Raw genomic sequence first — 21,658 nt, 5'->3', positions numbered from 1 at the left:
AGTCAGGTGCCTATATGAACACTGAAAGAGGTTTTCCTTGCTGTAATCATTCATCCTGTTCATACTGGCTGTTAAAAGATCATCTACAAATGTGCTTTCAGTATAAGTGATGGGGGTCAGAATCCACAGTCACTTTGTGCAAATATGTACTTAAGTTTATCTAAAGCTCATAAGTCTTCAGCAGTCTGAGTTAGCAGTTGAGGACTCTGGCACTAAAAAGACTAATATTGAAAGATATCTGCTTAATTTGACTAATTTGGACAAAGCATTATATTACCTTGAGATAAACTTATAAATATTTTTGCACAGAAGGGGGCTTGTGGATTCTGGCCCCCATCACTTACACTGTAAGTGCATTATGAAGAGATCTTCTAATGGCCACTATGAACAGGAGGAATGATTACAGCAAGGAAACCCTCTTTCAATGTTCACTCAGGCACCTGCTTGTTGTTCTGAGACAGTCTTAAAAAATTGTGAACCTGTCCATTAATGTAATCACTCTACTTCCCAAGAACTCAATGCTCACTTTAAAATAATCGTCTTTATTACATCTAGAAAGAGTACAACATTTCGAGCCCAAATTGGCTCTTCATCAGGTACAGAGTCTTAATGCAGTAACTCTATAACAATCACAAATTAGTGCACATAACATTGACTGTGTCCTATTGTATTAATATTTTCCTTCTCTGCAGTCAATAATTATTATAGAGCATTAATATTTCTCTAAATATTCAAAAGACATTTATGTAAAACGTAAAAAAACCCAGATATCAGCATAGCAGGACTATATATAAAAAGTCAGGATTATTTGTACAGTGTATGTCAATAAAGTAAATTCCCACATCATCATCACAATCCTGTTAGAGTAGCCAACCATTATTTATACTTGCTTACAACAATAGATGTTGCAGGAAACAAAACCAAGCTCAAAAATGCAAACATATAAAAAAAATGTTAAGGTGCAGAAAGTTTTGTATGGAAAGATCAGCATGATTACATTTCTTTCTTTAAACTTTCTCTGACCAGTGTGGTCACACATACATTCGACACTTACACAGTTATTTTGCACTCAGTTACCCTGATCATCAGACTTGTTATTCCTCCTCCTAACATCCCCGCAGGCCTCAGCATCAGCTTCATCAGACAGTTGAGACAGGGCTGGACCCACTTTGGTGTTGTCCTCACTTCCCCCATTGGTATGCAAAGTATGCAGGATCTGGTCACTGGGGCGTTTCCAAGATGTTCGAGTGGCAATCCAGAGGATCAGAGCTCCGAAAACCACTAAGAGGACTCCCAGAACGTTTACAAAAATTGCCTCAGGTGGAGAGTCCTTATACTTTGGATTGTTCCTTAGTGATTAAGCACAAAAAAGAAAGTTATACTTACTGTTAAATAACAGATTCACATTTTATGTGCAGTTTGTACATTTCTATAAACTGTTCTAAGTCTTCATTTCTTTTTTTTTTTAATACTTACAAGCCAAAAATGAGTTTCTCTGTGATGCCCATGAGTGCCACAGCTATAACACTGCCAAAGAGTAAAAGACCGCTGTAGACATGGATGGGCATAAACGCTGCTCTCCAGGATACAGGTGTAATCGGTATCAAGTACATGCCAACTCCTAAAACAAGCTGCTCGTTGAAGGAGCAAAAAAAAAACATTCACTTGTCAGATAAAGTACCAATCGAGACTGTTGTTCACAATGACTAAACATTTTAGAAAAAACCAGTAGAGAAAGAAGTTCTTGTTTTCTGGAGTTCTCTAATCTAAGAGAATCTCTGTGAGTTACAGTAAACATACCGTCCTTCTCTATATCTATTGTGTTGCACCAGTATATAACTCCATAAAAGACACAAGGTGGGAAAAGTAGTGGTTTGAACACACTGTAACAATAAAGCTAATGGTGCACAATGTCAAAACACTGTATGAGACCTTAAATCAGTGGTGGAAAGAAACCAAGTAAAGTACATTTACTCAAGTAGTGTACTTAAGTACAATTTTGAAGTACTTGTACTTTACTTGAGTATTTCCATTTGAAGCTACTTTACACTTCCACTCCACTACATTTCAGAGGGAAATATTGTACTTTCTACTCCACTACATTTAGTTGACAACTTTAGTTACTTTTCAGATAAAGATTTGACACAATGGATAATATAACAAGCTTTTAAAATACAACAGATATCTAGATGTCTATGAGTTGTTAACAGCTCCACCAAATGGTGATTTTTCCCTCTGAACTTCTCACATGGTTTCCTTTCAATAAATGTTCAAATGATCCAATATTTCACCACAAATCAAAGATTAGAGAAAAAGTCCAAAAACTGAAAACAGATTTGTGTATCAGAACTTTGTTTTTTCTTCTTTCCTCTGCCATTAATCATCTAATGACCCCTCAGATTTATCTGGTGACCCTTTGGACGGGCCCAATGCTTCACTATTAATAATCTAATGACATCATACATAATAATATATCAGTCAGAGGGACCAAACCACTACTTTTACTGCAATACTTTAACTACATTTTACTTCTAATACTTATGTACTTTTGTCAAGTAGGATTTTTCATGCAGGACTTTTACTTGTAAATGAGTGTTTTTACATTACTGTATTGGAACCTTTACTAAAGTAAAGGATCTGAATACTTCTTCACCACTGCTTTAAAGTCACACTATTTATTACCAGTAGCATCATCAGTACAGGATCTCAAATAAGTCTGTATTTATTAGTCATTACTATAAAAAAAGTTGGAAAAATAGAGTTGATTTACCTGCAGACAGTACAGTATCACAGCCGTCAGGCCCAGCCAGCTGTGCAGGCTGTACATGTTGGGGATTTTGGCAGTATTGTGGAAGTCAAAAACCGCCACCATAGATATAACAGCAAAAATGAACGCCAGTAAGTTCAGGCCTGCGTGGATGAACTTCATCATTAGTTTGCTGCACTGCCAGGTCCATGGGAGTCTGTAGACAATGATGGCTGAGAGAGAGAGAGAGAGAGGATAATTCACTCAGTCATTCAACCAATTCTTGATGTAACCATGATACACAATTGGCAAAACAAACTCATTTCCTCCTTTGAAAGTTGGTTCATCTGCCATTATATTACTTTTATGCATGACATGCACATATTTAAAGTCCTTCTCCACTCAAAAATGTGTTTTTCCTCTTGTTTTTTTCAGTTGGATGTTTGAGCTTCACTGTGCAGAATGATGTATGTGCAGAGTTTGACACTAAAAGGCTGTTTTCACATTCATCCGCCTATGAGCTATGACCTATGATTTGTGACATCACAACTAGGTCGAAGCCATTCCTGGTCTGGTATGCACAAGTGTGATGTGGAAAGCTGAAGTCTCCAGCACATAAACACTGATGATGGACTTTTCCGTGAAGTAGGAGACATCTTGTTTCCAGCAGTTAAACTTTTGAGATGTCATTTTTAAAGACTTAAGCAAGATAATTGAACTTTTTTTTTGTGGAAAAACCATATCTGACATATATTATCATTTAAAGTCGAGTCTTTTGTAGACATCTTAAAACATGTCTGGAGGGGATCTTTAAGTTTGATAGGCTATGATAGATGTGGTGGATATTAAAACTCAATTTAAATAAATGCACTGCTATTGTCATGATAAAAAAAAATACTATGAAGTCGTGAAACTATGAGAGACCTATATGTCATGAGTTAAGTTACTGAAAGAAATTTGCTTAGGTAGCCTGTGTGTGCAAGCCATATCAGACCAACTCATAACCAACTCAAACTCACTTTTCATAACAGTTATACAATGAAGAAGTTTCAAAACACTGCATAACACCTGGTTATATTTTGTCACAGATGTACAATACACAAGTGGAAACTTGATATTTTAGTTCCCAGTTTCGGTGACTGTGTCTCTTACGCACACTTCTCAGCAGTAACCTCCCACCTCAAGATCCTTGAACGCCTTGTGTGAATGGGCCTTGAGCAATGTTTTCCTTTAGTTGTTTACATTCCTTCCAAACATACTCCCAGACAGCCTGCCGTCTGAACACCATATTTCACAAGAAAAACCCAAAAACTCCTCTCACCTATGCCCTGCAGGAAAATAAACCCAGTGACTATCAACACCGGATGCCAGTTGAACTCGGCCAGTCCTCCATCCCAGGCTAAACCTTCTTTATAGTGGAGGACCCATCTCAGCACGAATATTATGGCGACAAACCCGACGGCGGCGGCAGCAGACAGGACGATCAGGAACTGTTTTAAACTCTCCATCGCCATCAGCGTCAGCAGCAAGACGGCGCGACTTGACTGTAGCAGCTGTCCTCTCAACAACTTCAAGTAGTGGCTGTGGAGGACGGACCACGGTCACATGACCCTGTGCTGTGCAAATGTTTGGAGGAAAGACGTTTTGTAACTTTCGTTGTTACAGAAGACTTTTTTTAAATAGTATAATTTTCTCCTGGTTTGTGCTGTGTCATCCTCTGACGTGTATAAAAACCATGTGTTGTTTTCCTCTCTGTAAAGTCATTCACAGTTTGAGCTGCAGGTGTGCAGTAAGTGAATCAGGCTGGGCAGCTCAGGTGCCTTTTAATACTATTTATTAATATCACTTATTTAATATTAGAGTCACAACATGGAGGAAAATATTAAAACAGGAGACGCAAAACCTGTCAGGGTGCCCAAATTCACACAAAACCCCTGAAAACTTTGTGTCAATCTCGGGTATTCAGCTTCTAAGTTTCAAGTTTTAGGTGATAATCATTAAGTATTAGTTCATCGGTCAAAAACTTTCACCAAATTTGCAACATGCAAACTGCAGCTTGCCTCTCCTGTTCATTTCAACACCTTTCACTTATCAAAACAAACACTAAAGCCTACTTGCATGAGGACACAAGAATCCCACATTTATCAGGAATCTCCAGATAATAAAACACGTGACACATGACACTGCCTCCATTTGTTATCTGCATGTACGCATTGTTGTTGAGGCAGGGGGCCAGTTAGTGCCTGTTCGTTATTTATCAGAGGGGTGGCTTGGGTGTGACTTTTTTTGTTTTATATCTTGACTCTCCCCGGAGATATTTTTCCTTGAGCCTTCCTGAGTGACTGGGGGAAAATGCATGACTCTCCTTCCACCATATTTTATTATATCCATAGAAAAGGTGGGTAGTATTGGAGAAAATAAAAAGTAAAGGCTGACCTTTTCCAACCATTACATTTAATAGCGAACCGTGACTCATAAACTTCTTATGCCCTTTGACCCCCCTTCCCTCGTCGGGAAAAAAACAAACTGCCAGCCCAACTTATTGTGTCCTCTCCTTTAGTACTGCAAACGTTATCAATGCCAATTCCCGCTCTGAAACAAAAATAAGACGCTACCTTAATCCAGCCAATGTAACGAACAAACAGCACGGAGGGAGTGAGAGTTATCACCAAAACAAACAGCTAATTTCTTAAGCAAAATGCAAATCCTCCTTACAAATAATCACATCATCACACAGGCTGTGCGGACTTCAGCAGAATATGGCTGCATGACAACCATCCTCCTACCACACACAACCAACATTTAATAATCCTACACATATCTCTCTCTCTCTCACTCACACACGCATGCGCACACACACACACACACAGAACAACAGTTGCCTGGCAACATAAGCAAACAACCACACAACTGTCATCAAGTTATAATTGAGATGTTACTAAATTGTCACATAACTGCTACAAATTCGGTTGAAAATTGTGGTTTTATGTAAGACCCCATCCCTTAAGAGTAAGATGCTGATTGATCAAATTTGTTTTCAGGACCTTTAACAAACTACAGTATGTGGGTACAACTGTAGCTTGGTACAGAAGCTACAATTTCAAAAAAATATATAGCAATATTACATACTACAGAGAAGCATATAATAACTACTACATATCTTAATATCTGGATGGCTATGATGGAAAGACAGACACACAAAGTTACTGGGAAAAATATAACACTTTATTTTTAGAGACAGTATAAAAATCCTGTATGTTCGCAGGTGGCAGACAGAACATGGTTAACAGTTTGCAATACAGCACAGACTTAATGTAGCAACTTGATTATCAAGTGTAATTTATGCAAAAAAAGAAACAATTATCCAGATGTGAAAAACAGCATTATGAGTTTAACAGAACAACTATACAAAAATATAAGTTTGAAACAATATTTGCAACATTTTAAAGTTAAATGCATTACAGCAGCTTTGATTCACTTTTGCACCACTATATTGTGGCAGCTTTCAGTTTGTAAACATGGCAGCAGAAGTTGGTGTTCTTTTGTTCAATATGAACGATTGTGTCTTTGTCAAAGAAAAGCTCATGTCGATAAGTCTGAAACATAAGATAAGAGCACACATGAATCCATAAACACAGACACTTCAGTCTAATGTTGGTCTGGTCATGTCACGTTACTCACCTCATCCCACGGTTCAACCAGATCAACCGTCCGCAGTAACTGCCCACTCTGGTTGTCATGGAGACGAATGTGAGCTCTTCCCTCTCCTTCTTCACCGTTCGTTACCACCACTGCCAGAAGGTCCAGCTCATCCTCATATTCCACCATACGGAAAGTCTGCAAAATTAAAGGGCCAATGCTGTGAATCTCTGTCATCACAGACGCTGTGCACAGTTCTTTATCGTATATCGCTACTGTCTACGCTAACTGTGAATGTTACTTACACATGCCCTGTATCCTGAGCTTTATCAGCACTCTTATTGAAGGGCAGCTTCACAGCAGCGTTGAAACTTGCAGCACAAATGTTGAAGTATAGTAGGGGTGTTGTCAGTACTGTGACTTCAGTGTTGGAAATGATTACAGGTGCAACAGAGTGCACTTCTGACATCAGCCAATAATGATGTGGCCAGAGGAAGAGGTAGTTATCAGAAAAGCATAAATAAATGTTGAAAATAATATTCCTTCAGTGATCTGATGAAGGAAGCTCTGATATGTTTGAAACCCAACAATAATGGCTGACTTTCCCAAATGTCTCATTGATTCTGAACCATTATTACTCAACTGTATTTTTATCTGTTAAGAGATATCGCGGGTGGTACATTAGGCACCACTGGTTTGGTTTTGATCAAGTTTGAAGGTAAGATGTAGGGTAGTATGTTGACGGTAGGATGTAGGTTGAATTTGGAGATTACGTACAGTACATCTGGGGCCAGATGTACAAACGATCCTTGTGCACAAAATCATGCATACACCATTTCCCACATATACTGTAAACTGTTATGTATAAAAACTCAATGCGTGGTGAGAAGGTGCATAATTCATACAATCTTCAGATCATGTGTATGCATTATTTAGAAGAGCAATCCAAGGGTAACACGATGAGGTGGAGTTGAAAAATAAAGTATAAAGCCTTAATATACAACTCAACTAATCATATGACTTTAACACAATGATTTGTAAAATGCCCATCAGATGCAAACTTTTGTGTGATCAATTTGAGGCAAGACAAGTCTTTGAAGTCTTGAAATCACTGATTATCTTTCTGCCCTTTTATAATGAGGATTTAGATATCACTGGTGATTCTGGTTCACAGGTACATGTGATGCATTTATGATGCAGGTTGATATAAATAGCCACAGCTGTGTGTAATGGTCATTCATAATGACAGCTGTAAATCTGCACTTCTTTGCTGTTCTCATAAACATCTCTAACAAGTGGTGGAGCAGCCACAAGTACTGGTTTGCAAACATATTATTAAGGGTGTTTCTACAGCCGTTTATGGCTGTCTGTGGGAGTGGAAATGAGGTTCATGCATGTGTGCCTACAGAACCGTGTATTAGGGGAGGTTGATATGGCCCTAAAATAATATCACGATATTTAAAGGGTATTTCTGCGATAATGATATCCTTGACGATACAACAAAATACTCCTCACAGGATTTTTGGCTCTCCTCATACTCAACCAGGTGCTTCTGCTTGATATGGTGATGTGGTTGTTACATTTTCTTGCACTTCTTACATATTACTGTGGTTGGTTGTACATCTGATCTTTTGTAACCAAACCACTTCCACACTACTGAAGTCGCTCCCCTTTTTAACTCCTCCGCTGTGGAGTAGGTCATGAATAATATGATATGGCATACCCCTGCTATGCATACACAGCTTTATAAATCTCTTGAAAATAATACGTATGCATATTTCTGTTTGTGCATAACACAGAGCTTTATACATCTGGCTCCTGGTTGCTCCGAAAGCTATTTATAAGATTTTCTTAATTACATTGAAAGTCTTAAGAAGGTATAACTTTGCCAAAATGTCAGCTCATGGAATAACGTGCACTACTTACCCTTTTTTCTAAGCCCTTGCTTTCTACCAAGTTGTGATACTTACTGCATCCTGTATTGTGTTGTGATATCTCAGGTGTCACTTGCAGATTTTTGAGGAATTTTATATTTCACCAATATGCAAGGCATGTTTTGTGTTCTGGCTTCCAAATACAATGTAGATTCCATGTATGCTATGTACTTTAATTTGCTTGACCTCTGCACAGTACAATTTTCTTTGCAGAGATACTTGAATAATGATGACAGCTTAAGTGTTTTAGTACCTCTTGATCGGGGTCATCATCCAGCTGCTGAAATCTTCTCTTCACCGTGCGGCCTGATGAGGTGACAGTGACTTGTGAGGTAGACTGCAGTCGACAGAAAGCAGAAACATGAAATTCTCTGAGATTATGGAAACACAGGTACAGTATTGTGGGTTGTGGGTTACCGGTTACCATGGTCAGTCTATTAAGTAAATAAGCATTAAACTTACATTGTTGTTTCGATGGGTTGTCATAGAGAAATCTTCAGCTATCTTTGATGGTAAACCACTGTTCAGCTCACCGAGGATTTTTAAGACACTTGGAGAAAAACAAAAACATTTCCTCAATAAAATAATCCAAAAGAAAAAATGATATGTACACTGAACATGATGATGTCGATTTTAGGGGCAAAGGTTAAGGCAAAAACTGTTAGGAATGTCTTTGGATTTCCTTTGTTTTGGCATATTTGCCTCCACACCAGGGAAAGTTTACTTTTGATGCCTTACTCAGTGTTCATTTTGTCATGTAGAAGTTGAATGTAGCACTCACTTTATGGTGGTCGGCCCAACATGAATAATTCTTCCTGAGTCGTCAGGGTGGAAGAAAATCCCATCACTCTCTAGAGAGCAGCAGTTCATATTCTGTATTCCATTTGATGCCTAATTTAGTAAAATACAAAGGCATTTATTGAATGGCAAACTGCACACAGTACCATTAGCACATAACTCTTTCTACAGTCCCACATCTGTGATGTAATTGATGTAATTGTGCATTTTAAAGCACCAACAACTTGTACAAAAACCAATGTGGAGAAGTTGAGTAAAAAAAACACTTGACTTATTAAAGTGATATTCCACCCAAAATCTATTGTATGAGCTCAGCACAACCACTCTAGACTTAAAAGGTGGCAGTAAAACACAGTGCTTTTGGTGCAGCTTCATCTTCAAGGCGTGTGATATGCTTTTTAATACTTGGACAAATTTTGTGTGGGGTACCAGTTTAATAAAGTTAAAAATACCACAAATGTATTTTTTTAATATAAGCTTATGCAGTAAGTAGTATACCACCAATGTTGCAGGTACATCACATTGATCAAAGCAAACAGAACTGTGGTTTCTTGTGTTTTGAGAACTGCATTAGCTTAGTTACTGATGATTTTCTCAGGACAGAAAAAAATGTGAGCAGTGTTGTCAAAAAAAATATATCTGGAATTATCTACAAAAAATACACAGTAGTGGGACCATTTTGTGTTGTTTTGAATGGTGTTAACAGGTTTGGTTCTGTTCTGCTCTGTCCAGCAGCTGAATGACGCTAACTGTCAGAAAGGCTCTTTCAGACCAATTTGCCAGCAGTTAAGTCTACCATACAACAGGATTGGGGATACCTACTACATCCAAAAACATTCTATATTTTATACTCAAATTACCACTGTTATTGAAATTTAATGTTATAGTGTATGGTTGAAAAAAGAGTTCTTAAAATATACCATAGTGCTGTCCTTGAGTGAACAGATGTGGTGAGTCCCCTTGTGACATTTTTGTGGCGGTGTGTGGATGTAGTGCCATGGGTAGCCTCCAATCTGGACACCGTTATTAGAGCAGGACACCTCGAAAAGTACTGGAGGGCAATCTGTGTCATGAGATTAATAAAAAAAACATCATGCTTAGTTTGTAAGGAAAAACATTCCTGCTCACTGTGGCCAAGTAGGTCTAATAACATGTTTCACACAAAAAGATGCCACCAGTCTAGACTTCATATAGTGACCCACCTGTGATCTGGATGTTTACTGGGATACCAAACGGAACATCTCCCACTGTTTTGCCTCCAAGTTGTGAACTCTGCTTTCCAAGAGTTAACTTCTCTGCCATGTACTGAAAACAAAAAGAGGGATCTTGAAAATACTCATGAAATAAACAGATGTTAGCAACCAGAAGGATAATAAACTGGTTTACACTGGATGAGTAAATATTCACAAATGTACTTCTAATGAAAATTTAAAAGAATGTATTAAACAAAATATTCGGCTTGCTCAATATTGTGTAGAATAAAAAAAAAATACCCACCTTTTGCACAATGTGCTCAAAGCTGTAGAGTTTCACTGACTTGGTGCTGTAGGACACAGCAAGAACACCTTGAGACAGAACAACATCGGTGACACTATTCCCAAATACCTGAGAGATTAAGAGGAACATCTTAATAGTGACATGTCACTCCTACAAGAAAAATGTTACAAACTACAAAAAAATCTGAATACCTTTTTGTTGATCTCCATAATGCCCACAATTTGCAAGGGGAAAACATGAAAGATGGCCAGGTGCATCACTGTATTTTCAGTGATACCTGCCTGTAAAATTTTTTAAAAAGATGTCAAATTCAGTCTTCTCTTCACCGCATTACAGATCATTTACCGAAGACTAGTCATAAAATGAATACTCAGTTACTCCATCAGTTCATTTGCAGAGAATTTAACAACAATTTTGATAATTAAACTGAAGTAATTTATCAAGAAAAGATGCCAAGTTCCAGCTTCTCAAATGTGAGGATCCAGTGCATTTTCAGTTTTGTATCTTTGTATATTGAATATTTCTGGATTCAGGGCTGTTGTTCATACAAAACAAGCAATTAGAAGACATCACCTTGAGCTCTGATAATTTTGTGGTGATAATTTTCTTGCATTTCTTGCAATAGACTAAACTATTAATAGACCAACAAAAATAGTCTACATTAATTGATCATGAAAATAATCATTAGTCTCAAATCTAGACTAAAATGATGTTTAAATTCCTTGGCAAAGTCATTGCAATATTTCACATTTATTTGACTTAATTTGTGCAAATACGCCTCTCAAAATCCAAGAACCGAAGAAATATCATGAACAGTGAGATCAGGGGCTTATACACTGTCATGTCACACTTCAATAAAGGCACAAATCCCATTAAAATAGATTAATCTCACCTGTCGTGCTGAGGGTGTTTCTTTCTTTTGAACAGATTTAACATAAAACATCTCTTGAGAAACATCCCAGCCGAGATACCTAGAAAGAATTTCAATACACAGTAAGGTTAAAAGGTTTTTAAATTAACTACAACTGAAAATAAATGTATTAATTTCCACTCAAAGAACTTGGAGCCTTGAAAATACCTGAACTTATGGTTTGAAGAGAGGAAAACTCGCTCCAGCTCTTCTCCTGTTTTGGCTGACAGGCGGTAAAGCCAGTTATTGGCTGTCAAAGCCAAGAGGCTGGGTTTATGATCAGAAGGAGAGGCTAATGTTTTGTCCTGTCAATAATTAAAGATCAGATTAAACAATACTCTGAAACTCATTTGCCAAAATCAGTTCATTTCAAGTTCAGTGAAAAAACAGTCAAAAAACTTCACTTACAAGTGGGCTCTGACACAGCAAGGCATCTTCAAATTTCTCCAGTTTAGATCGCTTAGGCAATTTGTACAGAAGTTGAGGCTCAGACTGAACACTGAAACATGAACATATTGTTTATCAGAGTATTAAACTTTTCTTCTGTTGCCAGCGTTAGTAAACATAGTGTTATAGATATGAGCAGCATTCAAAATAAACAACCTGATATTTAGTTGCAGCCACTTTAGTACGATTAAAGTCTCAATTGTCTCCAAAACTAGAAATCTGCTGTAACTCATCTGCTTCCATTAGCATTAAGAAAGAGAAATAAATCTAGTAAAATAACTTATACCTGGATTCATCCCATTAATGTGAAAAACAAAAAATTATCATCTCTTACAATTGTACAAATGACAGTATATGTCACTAAACATTTTCAGTACCTCCAGTGAATCTGAATGCAATGTCCATTTACCCTGTAAACGTCATGATATATGATTCTGTTTACAATTTGCTCTAATCTCACTGCTAATTGTAATTTGGTAAATGGGTAATTTTTTTTGATATAGTTTTATTATAATATGTTAATGAGCTGCATCTCACAAAGGGTGTACAATGATTATCTGATTTTGATTTATTTAGATATGAATAAAACTAGTGGGCATTTTTTGACTTAAATATGAGACTTACAGTATGTAAGCCAATTTGAATGATGTCGTTGTTTATCTGTAGCTCTAATCAGGGGCGGCTCATGGCATGGGCCACATAGTGTGCACTTATGCACAGCTTTTGGAAATACACACTTGTTCTCCCTTCTTAACATTTTTCCTCTCTTTTTTCCCCATTGACTTGCATGGGTTTTCATCAGGTTTGTTTTTCAAAGCCTTATCATGTTCTACCTCTGGCAATACCACCAAACACTCTTGAATACACTTTGACCCCCATTTGCCTTTTTGTCTGGAGGAATGGGAGAACTGGAAGTCTGGGCTGAAAGTACCATTGGTGCTCTTTTTTGGGGGACTCCAATGTAAAATCTCACCTAGGGCACCAACATAGTCAGGGCCGACCCTGGCTCTAATGTATTATTTTGTACTGTATGTGTACTGAAGACTGAAAATCACTGCAAGTTAATTATTCACACTCACCAGCTGTAGCAGCTCTGGTAATTTTCAAAGTAGATTTTACCATCCTCATACATTATTGTGGATTTTGAGGTCTTGCTCCACACTTTAATATAATTCCTGTTGTCCTACAATATAACAGTAATAAAGAAGATTATATATATATATATATATATATTAGCTGAACCAGTTAGCTACAGTAAATATTTCATGCTAAATGTATAGTGTTTTCCATTACCTGGAGGATGATACTTCTAAGGACCTTCATATTGTGCCTGATGAGAGTCGCAGCACCGATACCTCTGTTCCTCCAGCTCAACACCTGAGCGGCGTTAACGCTCCTTTTTCTCCGGTAGGGCGCCATCAGCAGGCGGCAATTGTTTCTACAAGAAGACTGGTAGCATGTCAAGAGCCGACAACTACCTAAGGTGACCCCAACACTAGACCACAGCTACAGCAGGTGAGGACGGTTTGGTTTTTCAGTACGATAACTTTACAACCGTTCACTACGCTGCATATTCCTGAGTCCCCGGGTCCAGCTAGAAGTTAACAGCTATCTAAAGTTAGCGTTGCTGAGCTAGTGAGCCTGGATATCTGGTCAACCTCATTCAAAAGTCGTACCTAGTCCACTTTGTAAGGGCTGGTTGAACTTAGGAGTTGTCCGGAGGTGTGGAAATTAAGTGTAGTCAGCAGTTTAAAAATCCGGTGTACAATTACGGCGCATTTTAACCGGTGTGGCGTCAGTTAACGCTAGCTGCTACCGTTAGCTGTCCCGGCCTGCGCCATTTTTGTAGTTTTGTAGCGTCTTCTTCTTGGCATTCTTTTTCCGTCTTCTTCTTCTTCTTCTTCGTGATGTTTTTTTTTTTGGCGGTTGGCAAACAACGAGATGGTGCATGACCGCCACCAACTGGTAGGGAAAGCTTTTAGTTGAAGTTGAAGCCCAGCTCAAGAGACAAACAAGACACAAACTGACAACCAGTTAGCCAAAAATTCAGACTGGAGTAATCATTTTATTTTTGCTTCAGTTAATTTTATTTGATTTGCTGAGAAAAGTCAGAGATGTTGACAACTATTGTGAGGTCAAACTACACATTGGTTTCTTAAAAGTTGTCAGCTTTTTCTTAAAAACTCTATGCTTACCATTTCAAAGAAATGTCCTAAGAATTAGCAGCTTCACAGCAGCTACTTTTAGGAAATTATGGAAAAAACCTAATATTCTAAAATATAATATATAGTTTGACACACTGAAAATTAAGTATGTCAGTGTCAGTTAAAGAAGAAAAAAGAACCACATATGAACCTACATTTAATGGGTGGGTACCACCACTCTAAACTAAACCAACTTAACACTTTTTTCTATTTTTTTCTTATAATTTGTATGAAATTGCACCACCCTCTTTGTAAAATATCCTAAAAATTTAACTGTGAAATACCTACAAATTACTAAAATAAGATTAAGGGACCTGTAAAATAAAGCATTTCTGAAAACATTTCACATATCCAATTCACAGTCAGCTGTATCTTAGTTTATTCTCTTTGTGTCATTCTTGCCAGAATAAAAACCTGCTTGTTAAAAATCAATATATTCAATATATTATCGATCTTATCAAAACAAATAGATTAAGAAAAGATTCTTAAACTATATATTTTTTAAGAGTGACTTTTTAGGTCACTGTTCATGGGGAAAAGAAATATAAAATTAAATTTGCTTTGATTTGGGTACCTTTATATCTACTGACACATTACCAGTGGTAAGTTTGTAAAATGCAAGTCAGAGAGAGAAAATAAGATGATGATGTGCAGCAGCAAAACATTTTTTAAAACATTTAACAGCTCCCATGACTAATAGACTAATAGAATAAATGTCAAAGTACTATGGGTGGTGTACTTGTTAAATGCTAACAAAATACTTGTTTGCAGAGAATCAGTGAGTTTGTAAGTGTATTTGAAATGAATTACACTCTTCATGCACTTTTACAGAGTAAATGCATAAACTGCGGAGCCTCTCTGTAGCCACACTGGCTGAAGTTTTAAGCAGATTTTCGATGAGACTAAAGAGCACTGGACGAAGACCTGCAGCTCCGCTGGGTTCAAGGATTCTGACCAATCATGATGACATCTTTAAGCACAACATGTGGTTAGTCATGTAGTTGACTCATGGTAGCTCAACACCTGTCCAAGACACTTTCCTGATCTGAAATTGGAAATATTAGTATATTTTCTTTTATTCAATACATGAAACTTATTTTTATTATATTAAGATGTATTAAAAGGTATTTGGTATGGGAGCAAATGAGAACATTCACCCACTGGGCAGTTTGTGAGTCATAGTTGACCCGATGTATCAGCAGCTGCTTTTGTAATGATTAATATTTTAGGGATCATGTGCAGTGGACAGAAGAAGACAAGGAAAACGCACGGCAGAAAGCAGAAGAAAACTCCAGTGTACAAATTCCTTTAAAGGAACAAGGCAAGAATGTGTTCCCTCAAAACTATTTTTCCAAATTAGATTTGTTTGGGGTTACATGGCAAATATAGCTTTGTAAAAATATTCTTAAATCTCTGCCACACAGGTAAATTTGACACAGAAGCTTGCCAATATTGGGACAAGTTTTATGAGATGCACCAGGATAAATTCTTCAAAGATCGTAAGTGGTTGTTTTTAGAATTCCCAGAACTGCTTCCTTCGGATGCAAAAAGCCAAGCTACAGACAGGTGTCCGGGTGATCAGCAGGCAGAATATCCACTACCGAGTGGGTCCGACAGAGAAACCAGACAACACAGCTGCTACACACACCATCACAGGAATACAGACTCCTCCCATCGTCAGGAGACCTGTCAAGGTGCAGCACTGGAGAAAAATGAAGCTGCCATACAGACTTCTTTTCCTGGACAGCATGCATCTTTCAGGATCTTGGAGGTTTTCTAAATTTATAATTAATATTGATTTTATGGCTATAATTTTGATTGTTATGTGTGGATCATTACACAGTTATTATATAAAAAAAAGTAGTAGGTTTTAAGTCTTTGCCATGTTTCACTACTTCTCTTCACAGGTTGGATGTGGGGTTGGTAACAGTGTATTTCCCATTGTTAACTCCATCAAGTGAGTAAATATTTTGAGATATTAATATATCTTGTATTTTAACTAACCACTTAAACATCATTAATGTGTATCATATGTCAATCCTCATTTCATATATACCCAATATTGGCCAAGAGAAACAACATTTTTATATATTTTGCTAAAAATGTATATTGTGCACACACTATGACATCATCCAACTGCGCATCTCCAGCTAGCACAAATATTTCAGTCTTTTCATATTGGTGTTGTAAGGACAGGAGCATGATTACCATAAATATGCAAATATTCATGTAATATTAAAATATACACCAACCAAACAATACTACAAGACTACTTCCATGTGGTTCAGTTAGTTGAAACAGTTGGCATCCTTATCCTTACTTATGGCTAACTAAATGTTTTCATCAATGTGGAAAACCAATGTGGAAAACCTATTGAAAAAGATATTACATTGGTGGTTATAAACTGTTCTTTCCTTTTTACCTTTATCTGAATTTGAAATACAAGCTGCAACAAATGTAGGAAGTCAAAAATAGATGCGAAGCATATTTGCATGTGTAGGCAACTCTTTTCTTTCACAGTCTTTATATATGTGGAATTATCTCTCTAACAGTGGGAATTAATTTACAAAATATATTTCTATAATGGCTGATGCTGATCAGTGTGGATATTATCCCTTTAAAGAGCACTAGTTGGTCAGAATGGATTTTAAAGTGGTCTTTCAATGAATCCCTGTGTCATTACAAAATACAATATGATACTCTAGTGCTCCTTTAGACAGATTTCTGGAAAGTGGCCCTGAAGTAATTAATTCCTACATTATTGGAGCAGCTGTCAATATCAGTTTCTAAGTAACAAAGGAAAGACAGAGGTAGGGGAAGAAAAGTGGGCACACTTTGCTGGTATTGGAGTACACTTCACATTGTCACCAGCAGGGATGATTAACCCTCCAGCAGTGGTGGGGACAGGTGCAGACATGTTCTCTCTACTTTAAAATGATGAAATCCACGAAATGGCACTTTAACACTTTCACTTCCTGTTCCTGCAAATTTTTGTGCCATCTTGTTTAAAAAAAACCAAACATTTGTAGATTTTGCAAGGTCAAGAAAAGAAAATAATGATGGCTTCAGTGCATAATCTTAATTAGAGTTCAATGGAAGGGAAAATATGCACAGTTTATATTCCACTTTCTCTCCTTGGTATATGATAGAAATTTGCTGCACAGAGTATCGCTCTGTGTAGAGTGTAAACCAAGTTTCGTAGCCATAAAAGGTCTTCATCAAACTGTTCGTTTTTACCTGTATATGTGATGATGATGATTGATAAGTGTTGATAAGTTGGCTGCTCTCTTTCACAGAGAAACTGGTGCATTTTTATACTGCTGTGACTTCTCCTCGCGTGCTATTCAGCTGGTTAAGGTGAGTGTTTCTAATATTGTTTGGTATGAACTGTATATAGTGTATCAGGGTTAATATTTTCTTTTTTATTTCAGGCTTGACAAATAACTCATCTTATTGAAACTCATCTTCATCTGTCTGAATATGTTTGCAGTTGTATCCTGAAACAATGGGACCTATTTCTTCCCATGTTTTGTTGCTGAAAGCCCAAAGCTGACAGAAATCTAACAAGCCATTTCTCATTAGAGAAAGAACATAAATCAAAAATGTCAGAGTGACTACTTTTATTATAACTAAGGGAATCAAGTTAAAACTATTCAAATTTAACTGCCATCTTTGAGAAATTTCCAAATGTGACACAGGCACAAGAAAACAAAACATGTACACAAACTGCATTAAATAAAATGACCAAAGGAGTCTCAGCACAATAAAAAAGTCTCAGGTGTGGTAATTCATTTTTAATCATGCACAGGAGATGACATTATAACAAATTGTGCCATTTAATTACAGTCTTCTTATCTATGGAGTCAAATATTGTTTTACAAGTAAACTTGACCCAAAATTAACTTGGACACTATACAGTATTTATTTATTTTATTGAGCTGCACTTAACATTTGATTGGTTGAAGACGGAGAGAGGAAATTAGTATTTATTGAAAGTAATTGTGTCAGACAGATAACTTGAAAGTTGAAATGAAAAAGTAAGCAAAGAAGCATGACTGACGGTTTAAACTCAAAAAATAATATACTCGTTGTAATATTTGATGAAAAAACTATTACATACATTTTTCTTGCACACTTTGGGATTACATCATACTAGACATCTTTTAAGATATGTTTTCCTGTTATATAATAACATTGATTGGATTTTTAGCAGCATTCATAATAATACTGCACATTTACATTTTAATCTGACTTAAAATAACATAAGCCACCACTAACAGGAGAGCAAAGGTCAAAGTCACAGTGCCTGTGCAATAGCTGACACACATCCTACATGATATAGAGAAGTGATGGGAAGGTAGAAAAGATAAAATAATTGTTTCAATGCCTGTGAAAATAATATTCACTTGTTAAGACACAATAAAACATTTATTTTCCCCACATAGGACCATCCAGACTACGATGACTCTGTATGTCATGCATTTGTCCATGACATTTGTGAAGAGATGGCCTCCTTTCCCTTTCCTCCTCAGAGCCTGGATGTTATTATGGCAGTCTTTGTGCTGTCCTCCATTCATCCGGAGCGGTAGGTGAAGGTTAGAGGACAAAGATAGGAGAGCCTGATGTCATTTATCACCTGCCAGACTGCCAGACCCCCACTCCCTAACCTCTGTAACCTTCCCACCCCACCTTCACCTTGCCCAGGCTTTGTCTGAATGTCATTACGAAACCCAAACCTAAATTTAGACACAGACCGTATTTTGTCATTGAGTGCAATATGTTTCAATTTTTGTTCTACATTAAACAAGAATTTAAGAAGATATGTGGGAGCCTAAAGGGGACTATATTAACTGATAATGTAAATTTGAAAATGAAAATGTAATTCTACAATAGTCCGCAAGAGCACTTTCTGACCCAAACAGCTTATCTGTGGCGTAATACAGTGTGTCGCATGTGTAGGAATACGGAAGTTCTATGGTTGAGAAAATGTAGTGCCAAAGGAATGGGCTGTCCGACAGCAAGGTAAAGTGTTGCAAATATTAGTGTACACATAAACTGATATTGTTTTTTTTAGGTGGGCCTTTTTTTAGGTGGCTAAAATACATTTTGCTGCTGCCCCTGTCCACAGCAGTACATTACTTAGCTTCCATGCTGGTACTCATGCCTGCTTCTCCAGATAAACATCATCTACTGCAGGTAATACACTGACTATGGATAAGTACAGGGTACGACTTTGAAAATTAAATGTCAAACAGCTTCTTCATTTTCATTTTAATATGGTCATAGAACGCCCATACGAGTATGTGAAAATTGAAATGCAAATTGGATTATTGCATTTCCATTTTAATTTTTACTCAAATAACATATGTATGTGGAAATTATAACGCTATTGTAGAATTACATTTTCATTTTCAAGTATACATTAATCATTTTAATATAGTCCCCTGTAGGCTTCCATAAAGAGCAGCATGTATATTACATTTTTTAGGCTAAAGTTATAGCAAATGCACTTACACTGGCATCTTAGCACTATCAATATAAAATGGTTTCATCTTTTAATACTTTGCTTGTTAAGTTTTGAGGCATTAATGAGTATATTTCTACAAAACCTACTGTGGATCTTGTCCTGGGTTCTTCAATAGTTGCAATCTTATTATATAAGATTATTTTTCCATTAACTGACATTTTATTTACAGAATGCAAGGAGTCGTGAACCGGCTATCTACATACCTGAAACAGGGAGGGACATTCCTCTTCCGTGATTATGGCAGATACGACTTCTCACAACTCCGGTTTAAAAAGGGTGAGCCTCCGAATATGAGTACAGCTATTTTATCTACTTAACCTAAGTTCTTGTATATTCTGTGTACTGTATAGTGTGTGTGCTCATGTGATTTTTGACAAATGTTTTTATTCTTTAATGTTTTAATGTAATTGTTTAATCTTTTACAATCAGGGCGGTGCTTATCAGAGAATTTCTACACACGTGGAGATGGAACCTGTGTTTATTTTTTCACAAAAGGTATTTCTGCACTATGAGATCAACATTTTATTTTCTGCATGCAGTAAATAGTTGCTGAAAGGGCAGTAGCTACCACTGGAGGCAGTGATGTTGACCATACCCATTGAAGTTGGTGAACAATCATGCACTATAACAGAGTCATGAAAACTAAATGGCATTCAACAATCATTAATGTTATTAATTGCACCGTGCTTTTCCTGCTTTGGCATGTCAAAATATGTTGTCTGTTGTCTCTGATTGGCGATTTTATTTGATATATCCTTTAAAAAGAGAACTTAATGCTGTCACACATGAGTGGATGAAGGCTTCATGCTGAAATAAGTCAACCTATTGATTGCAAATAAATTTACCCAAAAGATCAACACATGAGGTGATTCTTGCTGTTTTTGACCACTGCATTGCCACCTTGTTTCCTGACTTTTGGGAAATACAGACAGACATTTCAGAATGTTACACTTGGTAATTTGCAGAAAGCTGTGAAACAGCATTTAAACCTTCATGTTGGGACTTAAAATCCACAATATAAAACAATATAACTGAACAACGTTGTATAAAGAACAAAATTTATATTTATATTTTTATTTATTTATATTTTAAAACAAATTCAAATAATTAAACAATTGTGAGTTTTTGGAGTCAGGGGTAGGGGGGTTAATGCCTGTGTTTTTATATATATATTTTTTTTACAGAGGAGGTTCATGATTTATTTTCCAAAGCTGGACTGGAAGAAATTCAGAATCTGGAGGACAGACGACTACAAGTCAACCGAGGAAAGAAAGTTGTAATGCAGCGGGTGTGGATGCAGAGCAAGTACAGGAAATCTTAACACTCCACCACAGGATCATTTGGAGATATATGTCTTTTTTACTTTATATTTTCGCTGTTCTTTTTTTTAAATTTATTTAGTTTTTTAAACAATAGCTCCTTATAAAAGTCTTGTCTGTGTATCTGTACAACAACAAAACTGTATGAAATGAACTTTTTGTATAAAACATGTAAAAACAGAGCTGCTTTGTCATCTATTTTTCTTTTTATAGATCACTGGATTAATATCCATGAGCTGGGTATATTGAGAAACTGTTCTAGGTCTATGAGGGGAAAGATACTAAACATACTTTAATATGAATATACTTTAAAATATTAAACTTTAATTGTGATTATTAGAATTGGAATAAAATTGTCTCCTTATTGTCATCTTTAAGCTTTGCTACATATGATGGAAACCCATTATGAAAGGGTAAAGTAAGTCAAAACTTATGAAATAGTAAGTCAAACTTTGAACCTGTAAGTCAAAATTATGAGATAGTAAGTCATCTCATTATTTTGACTTACTATTTAAGAAGTGTGACTTACTATCTCACAATTCTGACTTAGTCGAAACTTTGACTTGGTATCTCAAAAATATTACTTGTTAAAGCAACGTTACCATGGGTATTTTACGTTTTATCATGCCTAAACCTT

The 21,658-nt window shown here is 36.7% G+C and overlaps 3 protein-coding genes across 4 annotated transcripts; 1 reads left to right on the top strand and 2 right to left on the bottom strand.

Annotated features, from left to right (window-relative positions):
* Positions 1–526: 526 nt before the first annotated feature.
* Positions 527–4,940, bottom strand: LOC121907095 (plasma membrane ascorbate-dependent reductase CYBRD1). Of its 2 annotated transcripts, none has more exons than XM_042426466.1 (4): positions 4,861–4,940; positions 2,771–2,979; positions 1,477–1,631; positions 527–1,349 (listed from the first exon to the last, which is right to left on the bottom strand). In XM_042426466.1, the coding sequence occupies exons 1-4, from the start codon at positions 4,937–4,939 to the stop codon at positions 1,070–1,072; spliced, it is 723 nt and encodes a 240-aa protein (XP_042282400.1). In that variant the 5' UTR covers position 4,940; the 3' UTR covers positions 527–1,069. The 2 variants fall into 2 exon arrangements, with proteins under 2 accessions (XP_042282400.1, XP_042282399.1); XM_042426465.1 differs by lacking the exon at positions 4,861–4,940 and adding an exon at positions 4,068–4,469.
* Positions 4,941–5,949: 1,009 nt separating this feature from the next.
* Positions 5,950–13,838, bottom strand: dcaf17 (ddb1 and cul4 associated factor 17). The gene is made up of 15 exons (XM_042426570.1): positions 13,648–13,838; positions 13,265–13,409; positions 13,051–13,154; positions 11,933–12,023; positions 11,693–11,829; positions 11,507–11,585; positions 10,806–10,895; positions 10,615–10,722; positions 10,320–10,422; positions 10,038–10,180; positions 9,101–9,210; positions 8,782–8,869; positions 8,573–8,656; positions 6,428–6,583; positions 5,950–6,342 (listed from the first exon to the last, which is right to left on the bottom strand). The coding sequence occupies exons 2-15, from the start codon at positions 13,388–13,390 to the stop codon at positions 6,235–6,237; spliced, it is 1,527 nt and encodes a 508-aa protein (XP_042282504.1). The 5' UTR covers positions 13,391–13,409; positions 13,648–13,838; the 3' UTR covers positions 5,950–6,234.
* Positions 13,398–21,203, top strand: mettl8 (methyltransferase 8, methylcytidine). Its single transcript, XM_042426571.1, has 10 exons — positions 13,398–13,486; positions 15,007–15,163; positions 15,405–15,496; positions 15,600–15,946; positions 16,083–16,132; positions 17,472–17,532; positions 18,621–18,760; positions 19,872–19,978; positions 20,132–20,197; positions 20,887–21,203. Exons 2-10 carry the CDS (start codon positions 15,012–15,014, stop codon positions 21,021–21,023), a joined length of 1,152 nt encoding a protein of 383 aa, XP_042282505.1. The 5' UTR covers positions 13,398–13,486; positions 15,007–15,011; the 3' UTR covers positions 21,024–21,203.
* The last annotated feature ends 455 nt before the right edge of the window (positions 21,204–21,658 follow it).

Source organism: Thunnus maccoyii, chromosome 11 (assembly GCF_910596095.1).
Source record: "Thunnus maccoyii chromosome 11, fThuMac1.1, whole genome shotgun sequence".
NCBI classification, from domain to species: Eukaryota; Metazoa; Chordata; class Actinopteri; order Scombriformes; family Scombridae; genus Thunnus; species Thunnus maccoyii.
Note: the sequence above shows the minus strand (reverse complement) of the source record. Positions and strands in the feature narration are given on the sequence as shown.